This window comes from Trachurus japonicus, chromosome 16, assembly GCF_045865225.1.
Source record: "Trachurus japonicus isolate A0001 chromosome 16, Traja_1.0".
NCBI classification, from domain to species: Eukaryota; Metazoa; Chordata; class Actinopteri; order Carangiformes; family Carangidae; genus Trachurus; species Trachurus japonicus.
Genome location: NC_140922.1, coordinates 7,152,506 through 7,173,005, shown reverse-complemented (window position 1 = coordinate 7,173,005; position 20,500 = coordinate 7,152,506). Strand labels below are relative to the sequence as shown.

Sequence of the window (20,500 nt, the reverse complement as noted above, 5' to 3'; positions counted from 1 at the left end):
CTGCCCGGGTTGAGGTATGAAACTGGCAAATGGGATTTGTTTTCCCTATAGGAGGCTCAAGTGGTGACCACCAAGGAAACATACACTTCTATAGAATGACGGTAATTATTGACCTGTATCCAGACACCTGTGGTTGTAGTTTGGTACTGTAGCTTTTCACTGTTTTCAGTTCTATGATGCAAAATAAGCAAAATTAAAGGGATAGTTCAACATTTTGGAGAATTTGCCATAATCCCTATAGTCATGGGTGTAGGTTTATTTATCGGTGTATGCATGTTGTTTTGAGATCCAGGAGGCAGAGACGCGAGCTGCTCAGCGAACACAATGGAGATAAACTCGAAGCTCTCGTGGTTGTGACCTGCACATTCACCACACTATGAAATAATGATGTAACATTACCAGACAGAGTTGTTTTCAAGGCAAATGCGTAGCCGAATTACAGTCCAGACACGGCTGCTGGGTGGAGTGATTTCAAAAGCACAAGTAGCTCTGAGTATTTGTTTCATGCGTCATAATGTAACATAATTATTTCATAGTGTGGCAAATGTGCAATTCTCAACTTCTCCACAAGAGCATTTTGGAGTTGTTGGATTGTGTATTTGATGAGTTTTGAGGGACAGGGGTCAATGTACCATTCACCTCCATTGTGTTCACTGCAGATCTCAAAACGACATGCACTGATAATTAAAGGTAATGAACCTACCCTGTGACTATAGGGATATATAGGGACATATTAGATTTCTGGATGTTGGTTTCAGGTTCATCTTTTGTGAAGATGATCACAGTTATACCAGCATTACAAAGATTTTGTGACAGATTTCAGAGTCCCATCGAGTGTGATGTGTTTGTTGACTGGCACTGACACAGAGAACAATCTGCCATTGTGGCAGCTCTTGAGATGCACCCAGACATCGATTCGAAGAATGCCTGGCATTGTCACGTCGCAGTTGCCTGTGACAGAGAAGCAAGCATGATAATAACACCATGTGTGTGGGAGCCAATATTACATAGAGCGTTCCTTCTTGTGTCTGCACAAGGGATATATCATCAGATGCCTATCTCTTTAACCACATCTTTTTTTTACTTGTATCTTTAAAATTTGGACATTTGCAGTTGTGCAAGTAGTAAACACTCTGACTATTAAGCAGAATTTAATTACTTTAACAAAGACAAATGTAAAAACATATGAATATTTAGTATTGTGCAACACTGTTCTCTTTTCATTTACTTATAAGTTTATTTCAGAAAAAAATGGAGAAATTTCTATAAAATCAAACCAACCTCATTAAATACCTCTCTGTGCAATGAAATGCTATAGTTCTTCAGGGTGAAAGATATGCAAACCACTTCAGCCTATCACAGACACAGATACTGGTGCGTGCATGTCAGAGGATATATAACAGGAAAATGATGCGGATAAATGTCACGGATACAGAATGAAAGGGGCTTTTTTGTTTATGAAATATGACAGAATACAAACATGGGTGAATCCCAATATTGGCATGTGCTTTGGTTATTTTTTTAATATACACACCAATCTGTTTTTATTGCCCGACTACCCTCTGTTACTGCAAAAAACTGAAGAAAAAAAAGCCACATAATTTTATTGTGCTGCATTGCTGTAACACAGTGTGTCACACTACACTTCTAGCTCAGACCACATTTTGATCATGATTCTTTAACCTCTTAATGCACGCCCCTATTTTTCATGTTTTTTGCCATAACGCCATGCCCAAGTTGTGAGCAGCACAGATCCCACATAGTTTAAAGTCCCACTCCCGCGACCCTTTTCGGCCATTTTAAAACCAGCTCATTAGCCATGCACATTAGCAATGTACCTCTGGGGGGTGGGCGGAGACTGCGCTGCTCTGCACCCGCCCAGCCACCTCCTCGCACCCCACCCCCCCGCTTGCTGACAGCTGGACATTGTACAATTACAGATTCAGCGCGTTTAGCGTAAAACTCCACACTGGGATTCGATCCCAGACTGGAACATAGTCCTTGCTCATGGTGCAAGCTGCTCTACCAGGTGAGCTATACCTATTATACCTAGACAGCTACACCGAGCTGTGAAGGCTTTCACCTCTGAGCCAGATGCAGAGCGGGGCGGGAGCTTGTAGCACTAGTGCCCTCCCCTGGAGCTGTGACACCCTCAACTCCAGTCTTCCTGAAACTGCCAGTTCGCGTCTGCCATTGGTTCACAGCAGTTTGAAGGCAGAAAAACTCTGAAATGCAATTTTGCACTTCCTTCTCTGCTGATAAGTGCTCTAACACAAGAAAAATGCCACAGGAACATGTGAAAAGCTCAGAAAACACGATTTTCACGGAGTGGGTCTTTAAGATTCAGAGATGTGCCTGGTATCATTGTAAAGGTAACACTCTCAGGATTACTGTTAAGGTGTTTTTTTGATTCTGTGACTTTACTGACAAAAATGGCAAAGGTTAGAATGATTAAATTGTTTCCCCGCCCATAGGTTTGCCTATAGAATGACATGGGTACAGACATTCAGGGAGCTCTCAGCAGGCTATAGACACAATTAGGCCACAGCCACAAGTCTTGGCTTCCTGCAGTCCAAATTTCAAGTCAAAAGACCAAAAGAAACAAAAAAAATACAACCGCTAAACTCCTGGCGCGCAGTAGAGGGCGCACCCCTAAAAGCAGTGGATTATAGAACTATATGCCTATCTGCATTGTGTATTTCTATGCTGTGGAGCGGGTGGCGCGCACGTTGGATACACGGGGGTTTGTTTATCAGCAACCAAACGTGATGGCGTAGTGTCATACACCGTTGAAAACCTCAGACTATTGGCTAAAAGGTTATCTGCTTCATTTCACGGACAATTTCTATTGGCTCAAGCAGCTGTCAATCAAAGTCACGTTGTCAGTCTCATCGTCACGTGTCCTCATTGGCTTTCGAGACATGTCCCGGCCCATCCTTGCCACCGATTGGCTACTGCGTGGTGTCGTTTGAAGCAGGAAGACCTCACGGATGTAAACATTCAGTCACATGTAGTCACAGATCGCCGTGGGACTCGTAAAATGCGGTAACGGGGCCGGTTTTTGTTTTGATCCGCGTGTATTACGTTACGCATTGGACTAAACACATGGACATATTGAGGAAAATACTTCGGTTAGAAGGAAAGGAATTTCATATTTCACAAGCATGGATACTTGGCTAGCTGTACAAAGGGTCTTGTGTCATAAGATGGTCGCTGTAGATCAGCTGTGGATAAAGGGAAGACTTGAAAGGTATGTACGCATCATACGTTAGCTTAGCGGCTAGCCGACCTAACTGCTAATCCTGTTGGGGCTGTGAGCAACCAAAAAAATCATGGGTGGTCTTGAATTGATCGGGGCGATCTAAGCTTTCTAACAATGTATAACATGAATATATATGCTTAAGGGCTGCTGTTAAAAATGTTCGGGAGTAATTGATGCTAGCGCCACCTTCTGGAGCCGTACCGTGGGCGGTACAGTGTGCGTTAACTGGTTAACCACCAAATCTGATTTGTGGTAAGTATGTCAAGCGTTTAATGTTGTAAACTATGAGCCTCAAACAAGTAGGTTTCTGGATCTGCTGCAGTGTAAAGAATTTCATTCTTATCTCACAAACTCAGAAAACCTTGCATGTTTTTCCTCTATGAAAGTGTCCCATGTGATCCGGCTCCTCACACACAAACAAACTGTTCTGCCGTCATGTCGTTAACTCACCGTGACCGTCAGCATAATAAACTGTGGGGACATTCTTAATTTGCTGTAATTATGTGTTTGTATCAGAAACTAGGCCAAGGAAACAAACATGTGTCTTTCAATATATATGCAAGTGAATATTACCGGTAGTGTCATCTCGGACCTCATGGAAATTTCATTAGATTTTAACCTAACCTTCTGACCTTCTTCAAAATACTAAAGAGTCAAAACTAATGAGAGTCAGAGCTCTCATTAGCCCATAACCCCCGACAGTTTTATGGTCGCCAGCGTCTCATCAGAGTCGGGGCATCTCTCCCCAGACCTGGCAGGATAAAACATTTCCTGGCGTCTCTCCTGTCATTACAGCTCATACCTAGAGGGCCTCCACTCCGGCCGTGTGGGAACAACGAGAGGCGACCTCCGCTCGCTGCAGCCCAGCTGCAGGCCCGGGCCTGTTAACTGTGACAGAGTGAGCTTTGTGGAGAGTAAAGCCTTGAGAGCACAGGGGCCAAGGGATGACTGTTACACACTGCGCTGGATGGAAATGAGGCAGCTAGCACTCTTGCACGCACACACAGACACATTGACCATGGAGAACACGCACAAGCTCTCTGTGCGCTAACATGCGTGCACACTGGTACAAATCCTGCTTTCATCACGGCTGGAAAAAAAACATAGCAGCACAGAAACAGCAGCACACACAAGACCACAGCTTGTGCTGATAACAATAGCTAGCCTACTAAAAAGCCACTGGGTTCAGTGTGGAGGGGAAAAAAACTCATTTGAATTCAGATCATTAGCATCATGTGGTGCCAATGATTTGAATAGACAGTTTGAGATTTGAATGTGTTGTCTGCAAGCTGTGTGACTGATTTGAATTTTACATCTATGTATGCAAAATCTCTCCCTTGTGCAGCAGCACACGCATATTATATAGTATCTACGCATGGAGAGACATTAGCCTATTACTCACTGTGAAAGATGAAACCTTGAGACTTTAGGAAGCTGTGCACAGCCTTCGAGGAGCTGAATGAGTTATAGAGTTTTTGTAAATGGCTTTAACAGTTGATTTAAAGGGGACATATTATGGAAATATCACTTTCTGAAGGCTCTTTAACATGTATTTGGGTGTTTGTCTTGCCTTCTGGCCCCCAGGATGTGAGAATTGACAAAAAATCTGTAATTGTGCAGGTTCCCTAGGTTGAAGTCCATGTGGTTTTATGAGCTGTTCCCTCAGTTGTCTTTCAGTGATATAACTAGGTTTCGAATTTGCATAATACCACCCCTACCTGGTACCAGTAGAAGGGGCGGGGCAAGCAGTGGCTGATTTGCATTTAAAGGGACAGGCACAGAAACCAGCCGTTCTGAACAGGGCTGTTTAGAGAGAATGGAAAGAGCTGTGATGTTTGATCCTTGGGGGATTTTGACAACAGCATGTCACAGACATGCCTTTAAGACACCTGGGAACTATTATAATTTCTGGAAAGGGGGCATAATATGTCTCCTTTAATGTGAAATGGGAATACAGAGACTCTCCTCAGACATTCGTGTACTGTAGCTCCACAGAGCTCAGTGACCCAGGAAGTGTGTCAGTGTGTCCTGTCGAGCTTTCGGACTGCGTAAGTAAGAACCAGCGTGACAAAGTTGTCCATGCTCTACATTTGAATGCAACACAAACAGAAGCGTTGAGTGCAGAAGCCCGAGAGCATAAAAATGCTGTTCTCAACTTCAAACACAAGATAGACGTGAAAAGAAAACAGCTTCCAGTCAGAGTCAGCAGCTCAGGGCCAGAGCCAAAACATCAGCACAACATGCTGATCCTTCAATAAACAAGGAGACTGAAGAACCTGATAAGTGAGCGCTGTCTTCTTCACAGCTGTGAACCACAGACACAATACATAAGTGGATAAAAACACACTCCAACTTGACAACTTCACTTGCATTAAGACTCAACCCTCTACAGATCAAAAGGCAAAAACACATTTGTGTGTGAAGTGATTAACATCCTGGATTTTTCAAAAGAAGTTTCCAAGGATCCTCGAACCTGTGATGCAACAGTGTTGATGCGCAGCGTCATACCACCATGTACAGGCCAAAAACACACTCCTCTCCACCCCACCCTTCTCTCTGAGCTCATCCTGCTTACTTGATGGAATAAATGAGTCACTTCTCCTCCTGTTCTCAAGAGAAAGTGTTCACATGGTATAAAACACATGGATGTGTGCTGAGTTAGGCTGGACAGACACTGAAGCTGCCCCATACAACACATATGATGCTGTTGTTAAAAATGTTCCCTTTGTACAGCCTCTCTAAACCTTGGCTCGGACACAGGCTTTTGGTGTTTGTTTGTTTTTTGTTTTTTCTAATCTTGCATGCATCCTCCCTCAAAAGATAACATCCACCATTAGAGGAGGTGGTTTCCTGGAGACATTGTGAAAAGTTAGACGGCCGTTATCATGTCATATACAGAAACGATTGAAGAGCCGTTTGCTCCAGGTGATTTACCTCACTGTTACATGTTTGCAAAAATGCTCAGAACACAGTGTGTCCCCATTAACCAAGACTTCAGCTTTGCTTTAACACTAAACATTGTGGGAGATCTCCAGCGTTTTATAACTCAATACCGTGCAGCTATGATATTATCATGGGGAGAGTGGGGCTGTTTCAGATTCAGTCAATGCTGTCACTAAACAGCAGTTCAAATTCTTGTTTGTAGCCAAGGTGCAATCAATGTTCAGAAAAACAAAACAAAAAATGGAATAATAAATATCAGCTCAACCATAGATGATTCTTTAAGTCCATGACAGCATGCCTTTACAAACATCAATCAAATGAGAATCCATGCCGCCTTAAAGGGATAGTTCAACAGGAAAGTACGGAGCGAGACTGAGGGAACAACATGAAACAACCAGCGATCGACTGCTTTGGGGCAAACTCTGCCCAGACGGGACGTGCTCCAATCACTCCACCACCGAGCACCCTGGGGCTAAGATACTTAATGTTGGGTTTTTCTTTACTTATTCTCTGATCTGTATCTTCCCTGGTGATGCTCTGCCAGGTCCACACTGCTACTCTTCACTTTTCAGTCTGGTCTGCAGCAGGTAAAACACTAACATTTGCTTAACTGGACTCCTTGGATGGTCTCTCTGTAGGTTTCATTTAATTGTTCCAACATCGACAGAATCAAGGACCAAGCCCTACTATGACCCACACTGACACTGATATAAGCAACATGACTGTGTGAACACGTACTGTATACTGACAATCGCTCTTGAAGAAAAGTTCAGCCACTTTGTCATTTTTACACAGTGTTAAGCAAACAACATGTTAAATATTGACCCTTTGAGATGCTGGAGGGGTGATTTTACTACCTTTAATAAAAAACAGGTTAGCTGTTTATCTGTTTCCAGCATGTACTGTATGTACAGTATTACAATACCAGACTCACCCCTGGGATTCAAATAGTTTACATGTGCATGAGCCTGAAAAGTTATCTAGCTTCAAGGTTTTGCATTGTGTTGCATTTCCCACCACACAAATAGACCTGCACACACATCCCTGCTTAGTCTTCATACTATACACTGAGATGACATCATGATAAAATAATGAAGATAAAATATAAGAGTGGTGCCGCTGTATCCGGCTCTCTTAATTTTGTGCTATAAGCTAGGTAGGGCTGACCCAAAAAATTTGAAGCTTCGAAGCTTCATCCGTTGCCATGGTAATCGATCATGAAGTCCGTGATGGATTTTTTTTTTTTTTTCCCTTTTTGACACTGGTTCTCATCGGCAATTGTTACATTAAAGTGAGTAGGCTACTTGGCATCCTGGAAACCTGCCTGATTTTGGAGATATGCAGTGTTTGTTTGCCATTACTTTCATTATTTCCACTACGATCGCACCCCCCCCCCCCCCCCAGACGTTACGATCGCGCACCCCCCCCGGCCGTCGAAGTTTCGATTTTGATTAATTTTATGTCCGCGAAGCTTCGATTATCAAAATATGATGATCAGGACAGCCCCAAAGCTAGGTTAGCTGGCTGTAGGGGATGAGAGCAGTGCACAGTATCTTCTGTAGAGGCGCAACAGTTAGCCTAATTGCACAGTAGTTGATTATTCGTCAACTATTTTAATAATCGAATAATCGGTTTGGGTAGTTTAAGAAAAAAAGTTTAAAAAATCCCTGATTTCAGCGTCTTAAATGTGAATATTTAGGGTCCGGGCAGCTAAGCTGCCGGGACACTATTGTATTCCTAGGAATTCTTCTTCTTCTTTCTTCTTCTTCCAAGGAAGTCATACTTCCCATGGGCGAAAACTCACCAAACTTTGCACAAAGGTTCAGTCCCATGCCAGATTCACTCAACTCCAAGGACATGTGCCCCCCCCTCCTAGGGGGGGCACAATAAGCGTTTAAATTTAAAAACTTTAAAAATTCCTACCATACCAACGGTAGATGCTACAGTGTTGAAACTTCACCACAATGTAGCCTCAATACTGCTGAAACTTTTGTCCACTTAAACTTATTACAAATTATGAAGTCCATCACTCTGTTTTTTTCAATAACTGTAAAACTTTTAAAATGTATCTCCTCCCACAATTTTTGCTCAATTGACACCAAACTTGCTACAGAGCATCTCCAGACCGTCCTCCACAAAACTTGTTTCTCGGATTTTTGATTAAGCAAAAATTGAGCCTACAGTGCATGAAAACGTTTGACTGTAAACAGTACTGTAAACATATACCATCAAATTCTTGATAAATACATTTTCAATCTTCCTGAAAAAAAATGACAATATTCTGGAGTCATGGTTGATGAAGTTTAGCAAATATCAGAATTTTATCTCAAAAACTGAATTTTTGAGAACATTTTGAATTCTGCTCTCATGGGAACAACTGCAGTCAATGTGAGTGTGGAATTTATAAACATCATATTTTCTCTTATGAAGCAAAACACTTATCATTAAAAACAAATCACCAACATTTCCATGCTGTCAAGATGCAATTTATGTATTATCAGATTTTTGTTTAGATGACTAAATTTCTGAAATTTTGACCATTTCATCACAACAGCTGCCCGGGCACTGGCTCACCTGAGTGGATAAATGAAGCTACACAGCAGGTCTCACTAACAGCTAATTAGCTCAGTGAGTTAAGAGCTGGTTCTTGGTGTCAGAGATTGTGAGTTCGAGACCCAGTGAGGGTGATGATGATGATGATGACAGTTGAAAAGGCAGATGTCCTCAAGCTTTTTTGCTGTCTAAATGCAATTTATGTATTAACAGATTTTTGTTTAGATAACAGAAATCTGCGTTCACAACAGCTGCCCAGACACTGACTCCCTGAGTCTATTTGAGAAGACACACACCATGTCTCACTTCCAGATAATTAGCTCACTGAGTTAAGCGCTGGTTCTTGGTGTCAGAGGTTGTGAGTTCGAGGCCCAGCCAGCGTGATGATGATGATGACCGATCAAAATGTCAAATGTCCTCAACACGAAACACAAGACAATTGTCCTAATGGTGGCATCACAGCAAGCTTCTAAATTTAAAAATCCAAATAGCTTGGACTGGACCATGTGCGAAGGCTCCTAACATCTTAGACTCATAGTAGATGTTTGACAAATACATATCATTATTTTACCTCAAAAACTGATTTTTCTTTTTCTGCCTACACGACAGTGAATGGCTTACTCAATTTGTGAAGCCACTGTTGAACTGCCATTTGTCAATTAGCTCAGTGCGATAGACAACGGTCTTTGGTTCCCGAGGTTGTGGGTTCAATCCTCAACTGATGCAAATTGGACATTTTAAGGACAACTGTCTTGTCTTCCTATTCTCCTGTTTGTTGCTCAGAATTGCCTAAATTTGCCCAAAAGTAGCCCGGACCCGACCCATCGCTGCGCAGCAGCTATAATTGTGGTTTATTTCCTTTATGACAATAAACTGAGTCAGTGTCTCTTTGGTTTGTGGTCAAAACAAGACTCATTCTGGCAAGATTATGGCCAGGCTTCCAGGCCCTAAATGGCCCCACATAGGCAAGCCAAAAACAAACCAAAAGGAGGCCAAAACTAATTGTGGCCTTCCAAAATATGATTTTTCAACATTTAACATTTTATTGACCAAACAACTAATCGATCAATCATTTACATAATCAACATATTAATCGATGATGAAAGTAATCGTAGTTGCAGCCCTAATCTTCTGATGTAACTCATGGCAAGACTGTCCCAAAAATATGAACTGTCCCTTTAAAGCTGAGGGTCAACACTTGAACCTCATAGTCAGTGTCTCACCCAGTGTACCAGAGTACAGTGGAGCCACAGCAATCCATCAAATATGTGTCACTGCATTGATACTTTCTTGTGTAGATATAAGGAGCCTTTTTCATGTTCTTCCTCATTGTGTACACAGTGGTGCTCATCTGCTACAGGGAAGAAGAAAAGTCTAATAATTAAAGACGCCAGACATTTTATCTGACTTCTCACATGACCACAGACAAAAATCACCTCCAGACTGCTGTGGTTACCTGTGATTCCTTTCTCAATTCTGGATTTACTCAAGCAGCAAACACTTCCTTCCCTCTTTCTCCTCGGTCTCTGAAATTCTTTACCCTCGCTTGTGATTTCGTCATGTGACCTTTCTCAATGGACGTCTTTATTGGCCTGAGGCTGACAATAAGATGGCTATGCACGGAGCATGTTGCCCACACAGATGGACACACACAGTCCCTTCGTCAGCCTCGCCTCATTCTTCTCCTTAAGCTATGGAGCATTCCACCGTCCTGCTCCAACATGCTCGGCCCAGCAGGGCAGACAACATCACCCATCAAGCTGGTTGGTTCACTGCTGGCTGTCACTAAATTGATATGGCATGTTGTGATCGTTCATTACAGTTAATCATGAACCGATCATCTATTAAACTGTGGGTATTTTCCCCAGAGACGATTTAAACAGACTGCATTCATATTGCATACTTCTTGTCCTTGTAACCACACACAAGCACTTTACACCACTAGCCTACACGTAATGTGCTTTTCTAAGATATATGCACACATTCACACACCGATGATACAACAAGGTCAATATGAGGTTTAGTATTTTGCCCAAGAATTAGGTCTGGGGATCACCAGAGGCCCTGTGATACGATATTATCACAGCACTTGAGTCATGATACAATATCATGTAATCATGAATGATTGTGTACCTTTTATCATAAGTTCATCATCTCAAGCTTTCAGTCTGTTCATTTCACTTAAAATCAGTTTTATTCTTACAAAATGAGACTCAATACTATATTGTCACACAAAGTATCATGATACTTTGCTATATCGATTTCTTAGACTAGTAGGGACTGAACCACCGACCTTCTGATTAGTGGACAACCCACTTTACCTCCTGCGCCCCTTTGTTTCCTACATTTAATTTCCAGTTTGTCTTGAACTGCAGCGCTTAAAAGTGAGCGGAGAAGATGCACACCTGACTTGACATCAGTCAGAGAAAGCAAAAATGAATTGACAGAACAATGTGGTAAGAAAATAAACCATCAACCATTCTAATTAGATTAACTATCATTTTAGGATACAAAAGTCAGTCCCCGATCACTGCTTCTCAAAAGTTGAGATCATCGATGACCGATTTACCCATCGACTTCTAAATAGATCAGTTCATTATCTGGTCCAAAAAAGAAATAGAGAATCGAAAAAATAGAGGGATCATTTCCTATCACAGACAACATTAAAAAAAAACATTCAGCCATTACCATATTTACTGTTACTGGTTATTCAAATCCCTGCATATTGATAATATGCAAGAATTCACAATATCACAAATTTCCCTTTAGGGCCTGATGCCTGGACCATTTTCACCATTTCCTGATGGTTTGTGGAAAAACAACTACAACTGAGTCCCCCTTAGAAAAAAAAACACATGTTCTCTCACACAGCACAAATATAGGCTAGTATATCTGACAATTTGTGGGGAAACCGTGCACAAAGTTTAAACCATGTCATGCAACTTTAAAACTTCCCTATTTTTGCTTTGTGTCTGAAGTCATGCAGGAATGTTTTGCTAAATAGGTGTTCCTCCCTGGTCACCCCCTTCCCAGTAAGTGTCTACACTTCACGTGAAAAGAATAGCTTTGGGTTACGTAACACAGCTCCTATGTGTTCTTACAGATGACAATGTATAACTGCAGAAACTAAAACGTCTCATATACAAGACCAAGAGGACATCAACATATCTTTTGTATTATATCATTCAACCAAGAATAACACCAAGACAAAACCTTCATCTGAACTCTCTGACTAACAGTCCCGTCAAAGAGTCAGCATGTTACTGCAGCATGTGACTCTTGGCAGCATTTGACAAATAAAAAGGGAACATGATGTCAAATAGAAACTGGTTTTAACTCACAACTCATCAAACATGAGCTCATAAAAGTCATAAAGAATTAAAAAAAAAAAAAAAAACTGAACAGGCTGGTCCTGTTATGTTGTGGAGACATATCCACTCTTAGCCCCTCCCCCTGTTCCCCAACATGTTTGTTACAGTACTTGCACCTGAATATCAACATAGCTTATCCTTGTTCGCGCACAAGAATTTCCTGTTTTCTCTCTCCCGTCTCCTACCACACTCATTATCACACTTTTTTTTTATAATTGCAAGCAGTGGAATAAAATAAACAAAATATGGGGTAGGTTTGGCTACAAATTGAAAAATGGCTACAAATTATGTTACAGTACCATCCACAGGTTGTTTCCTCAATTACTCACATAATCTATACAAAATCAGAAAATTGTGGGGAAAAAGTGTCTTATTTTGTCTGATCATTACTCCAAAAGCCGTAAATATTCAGTTGACATCATAAAAAAAGAAGAAAAACAGCTGAATCCACACATCAGAGTAGTGGTTTGTGGGAAATCTAAGGGAATGTTATCTTGGAAAATTACTTAGCCTAATTGACTGACAATACAACACAATTAGAGATTAACTTCTAAAGTTTACTGACCAACCAATTTGTATGAGGCTCTGTAGCTATAAGCTGCAGCAATTAGTCAATTAACCCATGAGATGCTCAACTGTGTCAAGTAAATAATCATTTTACATCATCTATAGTCTGGAAATTGCTAAATATTCAGCTTCTCAAATGTGAGAAACGTAGATGATAGTGTAGTGAACATTTTGGGATGTCAGGCTGATGGTTTTTCTGTGGATGAAAACAACAGGGATGGCATGGCGCTACTGGCTGATTATGCAACTCTGCGCAGTGGAAATCATGAAAACATTATCAAACACGATAAAACACTTTTCCTTCTGTGCTGAGTTACAGATGACAACGTGTGAACTGGGAGCTGGAAGATGACTTTTAAATCCATGTAGCTAACTGCTAACAATACGGAAAAAGCCAAACATCTCAAAGCTTGGAAAAACACAGAGAGAGAGACTGGACTGTGTACTGGACACATCTCCAGAGCAACCAGTGGGAAAACACGGCAGTCACATGCAGTCAATTCTGAGAAGGACTTGGGTTTTCTGTCTCAAGCCTTCAACCCCATGTGTGTGTTTGCCATTTCCTCCTCCATCCTCTCTGCACTCTCTCCAGCAGGACTTCCTACAGTACAGCGGCTTTAAAAACCACAACTTGTACGGACTTGTAACTTAAACAAACGAGTTGTAAACACAGGAAACAAGGGTCAAAGATACAAACTTCGCCTCAACAATACGGTGGACAGCGACGTGGGGGGGGGGGGGGATATCTAGTGCGTGTCATTTTCGCGTAAATTGCGTTTAGTTCGTGGACTTACCGCGTCCCTGGGACATGAGGGCTGTGGACGGGTCCCCGACGTGTGTCCCTCCGAGAAAACGCTAGAAGCTGTGGGAGGTGGGACACGCAGGACTGTCTGAAGTCTGTCTGTCGTCTGTCTTCGGTCCTCGCCTTTGCAGTTGTGTGTCAGGTCTACAACTCAGCCTCCTTTTCTCTTGTCCCCCTCAGCACGAGCCAGTAAGAAGCGCTGCTCGGTGCTCACGTGGACCACTGGAGCAACAACAACACGAGCCATGTGTAGTCCAGCAGCTCAGCGCGCGCCAATGGTGACATGATAACATAGTTACTGTAACCTACTGTATGGCAACGGTTAATCGACGAAAATCGATTTTTGAGTTTTACACACTAACAAATTTAATTTCTTTCATTTTCATTTGTTTCATTTACACTCATGGCAAATGATTCTATTTGAGCTCATGCAAAAGATAGCCTACATGACGTTATAGTGCAGCAGATTAGTGAGACAATCGTTCATTTTGGTATAAAAGTATGACATTTGGTACAGATACTCTCTAAGGGTCACTTTTTGGGAAAAAGATGTTGGCCACGCAAAAATTAAAAATGGCGGCCATTTTTTCAAGATGTTCTGTATTTAGTCTAGTAGGAAGAGGGGGGTATCATGTATCCCCTGAAAATATACTTCTAAACAGTGTTTCTAGATTGGAAAAAATGTGTAGAAAATGATGAGCTATGTTAAAAAGTTGTCAGAATGTCCCATGTATCATTTTTATGCAAATTAGTGCCGCCATTATTGTAAAAACCTAATTTCACTATATCTCAGCCAATATTGCAGATAACTGAACAAAAGGTGTCTAGACCCATGTTTTGGGGGTCAGAGATCATAATAAAACTATTCATAAAGTGATCGCATGTTGGTGCCATGCTAGTAAGCAAACCTAACCCTTTTACCAATTACAAGACGCCAATATTGGAGATACCAAATAAGGTGTCTAGACAGAGGTTGTTGTGTGTTTAACCAAGGTTTATTTGGATCAAACATCATAATAGAACTCTTCTTGATGTGACCACTCTTCTCTTTCCCATGCCAGATGAACAGTCAAGTAAATGGCGTCTTGTAATTGTACTATGCATCACTCATCATCGTTTTCACTGAAATCATCAGAGTTAAACTCATCCTCTCCTTCCTCTTTCTCCTCCTCTTCCTGTTCATGCTCCCCAGTGTCATGGGGATCAACCAGTGAAGTTGGTAGGATAGGACCACAGGACCATCATCATAGGGTTTTGGTTTTTCCAGAATAGGTTCATCAGCTGGCTTGTACAAGGCGACGCGGTAGTTCACACGTCGGGCATGTGGCTTCAGAGCAGAGTGGCATGGAGGAAGGCGAGCCAGGTCAACCTTAGACTTGCAACTGTGTTTCTTGTCCTCCCCCACCATGTTACGTAGCAACTTGGCATGGACAACATCCACTGAAGACTCACAACTCTGTCCAGACATCAGACAGGTGAATTGCTCCAACTGCCTCAGCATCTCAGGCTTTACACTCTAGCAGTCACTGAATTGACTGAATACGTGAAACCTGGGATTCTTCTTCAAGGGCCCCACCTTCCTTCTCCCTTTGATGGCACTGGTACAGTCTTCTCCACTGAACACATAGAACCCAAGAAGAGTGGTGTGGTAGTCTTCTCCCAGGGATTCTGCAATACTACTACTGCCTGGCTTCCAATGCACCTGTCCCCATTGATGTTGAGATGGATGTGTTACAGTACGAGCAGAAGCTGTGGGCAAGGCTGCTAAAGCTGACTTCATCAGACCCCTACAGTGTGAAGATCCAGGAAGCTTCTTTAACCCAACACCAACAACTTCTCAACATCTCTGAGCTTGCAGAATCCCTGGGAGAAGACCACCGCACCACTCTTCTTGGGTTCTATGTGTTCAGTGGAGAAGACTGTACCAGTGCCTTCAAAGGGAGAAGGAAGGTGGGGCCCTTGAAGAAGAATCCCAGGTTTCACGTATTCAGTCAACTCTGCTAGAGTGTAAAGCCTGAGATGCTGAGGCAGTTGGAGCAATTCACCTGTCTGATGTTTGGACAGAGTCGTGAGTCTTCAGTGGATGTTGTCCGTGCCAAGTTGCTACGTAACATGGTGGGGGAGGACAAGAAACTCAGTTGCAAGTCTAAGGTTGACCTGGCTCGCCTTCCTCCATGCCACTCTGCTCTGAAGCCACATGCCTGACGTGTGAACTACCGCGTCGCCTTGTACAAGCCAGCTGATGAACCTATTCTGGAAAAACCAAAACCCTATGATGATGGTCCTGTGGTCCTATCCTACCAACTTCACTGGTTGATCCCCATGACACTGGGGAGCATGAACAGGAAGAGGAGGAGAAAGAGGAAGGAGAGGATGAGCTTAACTCTGATGATTTCAGTGAAAACGATGATGAGTGATGCATAGTGGAGAACCATTTACTTGACTGTTCATCTGGCATGGGAAAGAGAAGAGTGGTCACATCAAGAAGAGTTCTATTATGATGTTTGATCCAAATAAACCTTGGTTAAACACACAACAACCTCTGTCTAGACACCTTATTTGGTATCTCCAATATTGGCGTCTTGTAATTGGTAAAAGGGTTAGGTTGGCTTACTAGCATGCCACCAACATGTGATCACTTTATGAATAGTTTTATTATGATCTCTGACCCCCAAAACATGGGTCTAGACACCTTATTTGTTCAGTTATCTGCAATATTGGCTGAGATATAGTGAAATTAGGTTTTTTCAATAATGGCGGCACTAATTTGCATAAAAATGATACATGGGACATTCTGACAACTTTTTAACATAGCTCATCATTTTCTACACATTTTTTCCAATCTAGAAACACTGTTTAGAAGTATATTTCCAGGGGATACATGATACCCCCCCTCTTCCTACTAGACTAAATACAGAACATCTTGAAAAAATGGCCGCCATTTTTAATTTTTGCGTGGCCAACATCTTTTTCCCAAAAAGTGACCCTTAGAGAGTATCTGTACCAAATTTCATGCTTTTATACCAAAATGAACGATTCTCTTGAAATATGCAATTAATCTGCTGCACTAATATTACCTACCATGATCATCAGACAGCTCTATAGAGTGCAGACATAGGGGGCTTTGGCCTAAAGTCTCTAAATGACGTTAATAGTTATCCTATGGCAGTTACAACTCACTGAAAAGCACAAGAGACATGAAACTGACTCAAATTAAACACAAAATGTAGCCTATAATCATCATAATGATACATAAACAGCTAAAATGTACAAAAAATGACAACAAAGACAAGCAAAACAACCACAAACGAGCAAAATGAACAAAAAAAAGAGAGACAAAATAACAAACACTGGGATGAAATTAAGGATGGGCCTTTTTCACTATTTTCACTATTTCTGTAGCCAAAACACTGAATTACTGAAGAAAGTAGCCTATCTGTATATTGGTAATGAAGATGCTCCCAGGTGACAGCTGCTACATCTGTGAAAGGATAATCCAGCCACACACTATTCCCGCCATCCATTACCCCACCACACAGGGGGGGTTTACAATCCTGGGTAGTTGCCAGCTATTTCCCAGTTTGTAATCTAACACCATATGAAAACATAATAAAAACCTTAAAACAACACTATAGTCGTGTGAAGCTTGTTTCAACAGCAGCCGACACTTAGGTGTCAACAGGAATGGTTAGTTGTTGACAAATACTAAGTAGGCTAAATACTTTTATACATGTACAACTACATTGTAATTTTAAGTTGTCTATTAATACTTCCATACAAAGGCAAAAGAGTGGGTCTTAAGAGACCACTGTGTAGGGTTAAATGGAATCTATTGAAATACTATAATGAGTTCATTTGTGTATTTAATCATGCAACTAAGTTACAGTAGCTTGGAATAAGCCCTTCATATTTACACAGGGATCAGGTCCTCTTCCTTGGGGCCCACCATGCAGCACAGCCATGTTTCTACAGTAACCCAGATAGGACAATACAGGGTCTTCTATTCACAACCTTTTATTGATTTAACATTAGAATTCAGTAAAAGCCACATCAATCCAGCAGTAGCACTCAACTCTGTTAAGGAACATGGACGGCTGTACAAACTTACCGGCTGGTGGTACAAGAAAAAAATCTGTAATTATTTTGAGCACTGTAAGTGTTTGTAAAAAAAATTGCAAAGACATCCATAAAATAGTCCTTGAGATATTTTGTAAATGTCCCAAAGATTACAGGAAGTCGCCTTTGACTTACTTATGTCACATGACTTCACTAAACCTGTGGGAGACACTCCTTTGTCCCGAGTCTAACCACAGAGGACATCCTGTTTTATTCTGCACAGGAAAAGCATCTAGTTTTATGTCAACACAACTTTCTATCTCATCATATTTCTACAAGGGTATATGTTCACAAAAGATAAAGATATAAATTATAACAGCCTTGACGACACACCACCTCACCAAACTACTACAACTTGAGGGTCAGTGACCTCCATCCACCCTTCCTCCCACTGAGTTTATTTGCTCAATCATCATTGACTATAAATATCAAAAGGCCAGATTAGACTGAACTTCATAGGTCCAAGGCAAATGCTAGACCTTACTGTCCATGAATTCATGTTTTGGCAAAATAAGTCACTGGTTGTGTCATGTTCCAAAAAAGCAAGTGAAACAGTCACAGTCACACTCTGTGTCCCGGTCCAACGACACACCCAACTGCACAGCGTATTACTCTGGATCCTTAAAATAACAGACTGTACTCAATAGAAAAAACAGAAAAAAAGACAACAAAACTTTATTGTCCCTGTGGGAAAATTCCACAGGATTGATACTGCCTCCTTTTGTATAAAATCAGTAACACAGCAAGAAAATAAACAAAACAATAACACTTTGTCCTGTTGAAAGTTTGTGAACAACTCAGCTGCTGCACTGAAATTATGAAACTAGCTTCCCACAAAGTTTTAGTGCTTACTGTAGTTCTGGAGCCAGGAGGAACCTTTCCACCAAAGTGTTAGGCTTTTCAGTGATACATTTTTGGTCAGCAGTTTTATCAAAACAGCTTCAGATAATACTGACTCCACATGGCTCCAAGACTACGGGCTACAAGTCACTCATACCAGCCATGTTAAGCTTTGTGCCGACTTTCATGAGACTCATTACTGTTCAGTTAGTCTGGGTTAGGGTCCTGCTGTTTATCTATGGACTATGTTAAATACATCTACTATCTTAAACTGTTTCACACCATGTTATCTGTTCTTGTTTGTTGTCAACTTTATGTTTTCTTCTGATTATATAAGGTGCTTATGCACTGACACTTTCACACAAATGTAATTCCTAACAGATAAATTGTTATTTTAAGTTTGAATTGAGTTGATCAAAGTGTAGCTAGTTAATATTATTATCAATTTAATAAAAAACTTGTGGTGGAGGCAGTACTAAGCGAAAGTAGAACACCAGAACAAAACCAAAAAAAAAGAAGCTCCTGCAGTCAAATATTTCATGAATCACTATATTTATATCAAGACTTTCAGCAAAATGAAGTTAAGTGAAATTTAAAACACTCAGGCAGAATGGCCTCTGTCAGACTGGTTAATGGTGAATTTGCATTAATTGGAGTTCATTTTCAGCACTGATTATATTAGGCCATTATGGTTTGAAGGTAAAACTATAACAAAAACACATGATAATTAAAAAAGGTTGGAGATATAAACGTAATAAAAAGTAGTTATTATTGTCTTCATGTCTTTCCCATGGACTTTGAGCCACAGACACTGACACTGGATGTTCCCTCAAACTCTTAAAACATGCCCATACAAATAGAGTTTGATGAGACGTTCCTAGCCCCGTAAATTCTGTGTTTGTCACATTGAAGTAAAAAAAACACTCAGGTAGATATTTCGCAAGTCGTTTTTTTTCTTTCTTTTTTTGTCTTGTCCAATTCTCAGAGATGGGAGTGACTTAGGGGTGAGAGTACATGAGGAGGAGGGGGGGTCAGGAACATCAGACAGTTCAGTCACGCTCGGTGTAGCTGCGCTGTTATATGATAGAAAACCCGCCGCTCAAACACTGAAACCTGCTCTGACCTTTCAGCTTTATGTGTCCGATCGGATCATTGCAGACAGACGAACCGAAGAGGCGTCGAGTGGAGAGAAAAAGTAAAAAAGAAAAAAAAAAGAAAAGAAAAAATCAATTATTATAATTTTTTTTTCTCTGAGTATCTGAAAAGTTATAAGTCCATCCTTATGCTCCCATGCAGCCTGGCCCGTCCCTGCTGTACCAAACACCCGCCTCTCTTCCTCTCCCTCCGCACATTCCTGCAGCCAACGAATAAAAACAATACTGGACCCTCCGATGTCGAAATCCCTCCCTCAGGGCTGAGACTTTTTTTCTATTGGTTGTTGCAAAGAAAAGAAAGCTTGTCTTTCTCGGTTGGGAGAAGAGGCAGAGGGGACAAGAGCCCCAGCATCATTAGCATGGGGGCAAACATGGACAACATCAGTCCTGTGCAAAATGCATGAAGATGCTGCTGTGCAGAAAAATGACTACAGTAAGTTTAGTCCCAGACATTTTTCAAAGAGTCAAATAAAGTAAAGTTACTCACACATAAACTCCAAGCAGGCGAGGCATTTCCCCACTGCAAGCACTGACCCCTGCATGGACATCTCTCAGACAGATCACAGGCACTTTAAACTTAAAGTTAGGAATCCAAACTAATTTGTTTTGTGCATGTTTAAACCTCTCATCCTGTCCCAGCAGCCAGATCCGTACGTCCACTCTCCCAGACCTCTCTGCAGCCCTACAGCTTCATGGGCTCCCAGAAAGAGGATTGTGTTGGGTCAGTGAGGTTTCCCAACCCCCTTACCCAGCAAAAAAAAAAATTGGGCCGGCAGCAGTGCCAGCCGTCTCCTGTTAGGGTGGCACTGACCCTGCTGACAGGGGATTGGTTATTCTGTGTGTTGGGCTGGTGGTGGCGGTGGTGGTGGGCATGAGGCCCGGAACAGAGGAA

The 20,500-nt window shown here is 41.6% G+C and overlaps 1 protein-coding gene across 3 annotated transcripts in view; it reads right to left on the bottom strand.

The window, feature by feature from the left end:
• paqr6 (progestin and adipoQ receptor family member VI) overlaps positions 1-20,314 on the bottom strand; it is a 34,469-nt gene extending 14,155 nt beyond the window's left edge. Inside the window, exon 1 of one of the 3 annotated variants that reach the window (XM_085803624.1) lies at positions 20,096-20,314. In XM_085803624.1, coding sequence (XP_085659750.1) covers positions 20,096-20,156 — 61 coding nt within the window. In that variant the 5' untranslated portion in view covers positions 20,157-20,314. Of the gene's footprint in view, positions 1-13,490; positions 13,639-19,577; positions 19,824-20,095 lie in introns of those variants that run through there. The other 2 variants (XM_085803626.1, XM_085803625.1) reach the window with 2 other exon arrangements.
• Between the last annotated feature and the right edge of the window lie 186 nt (positions 20,315-20,500).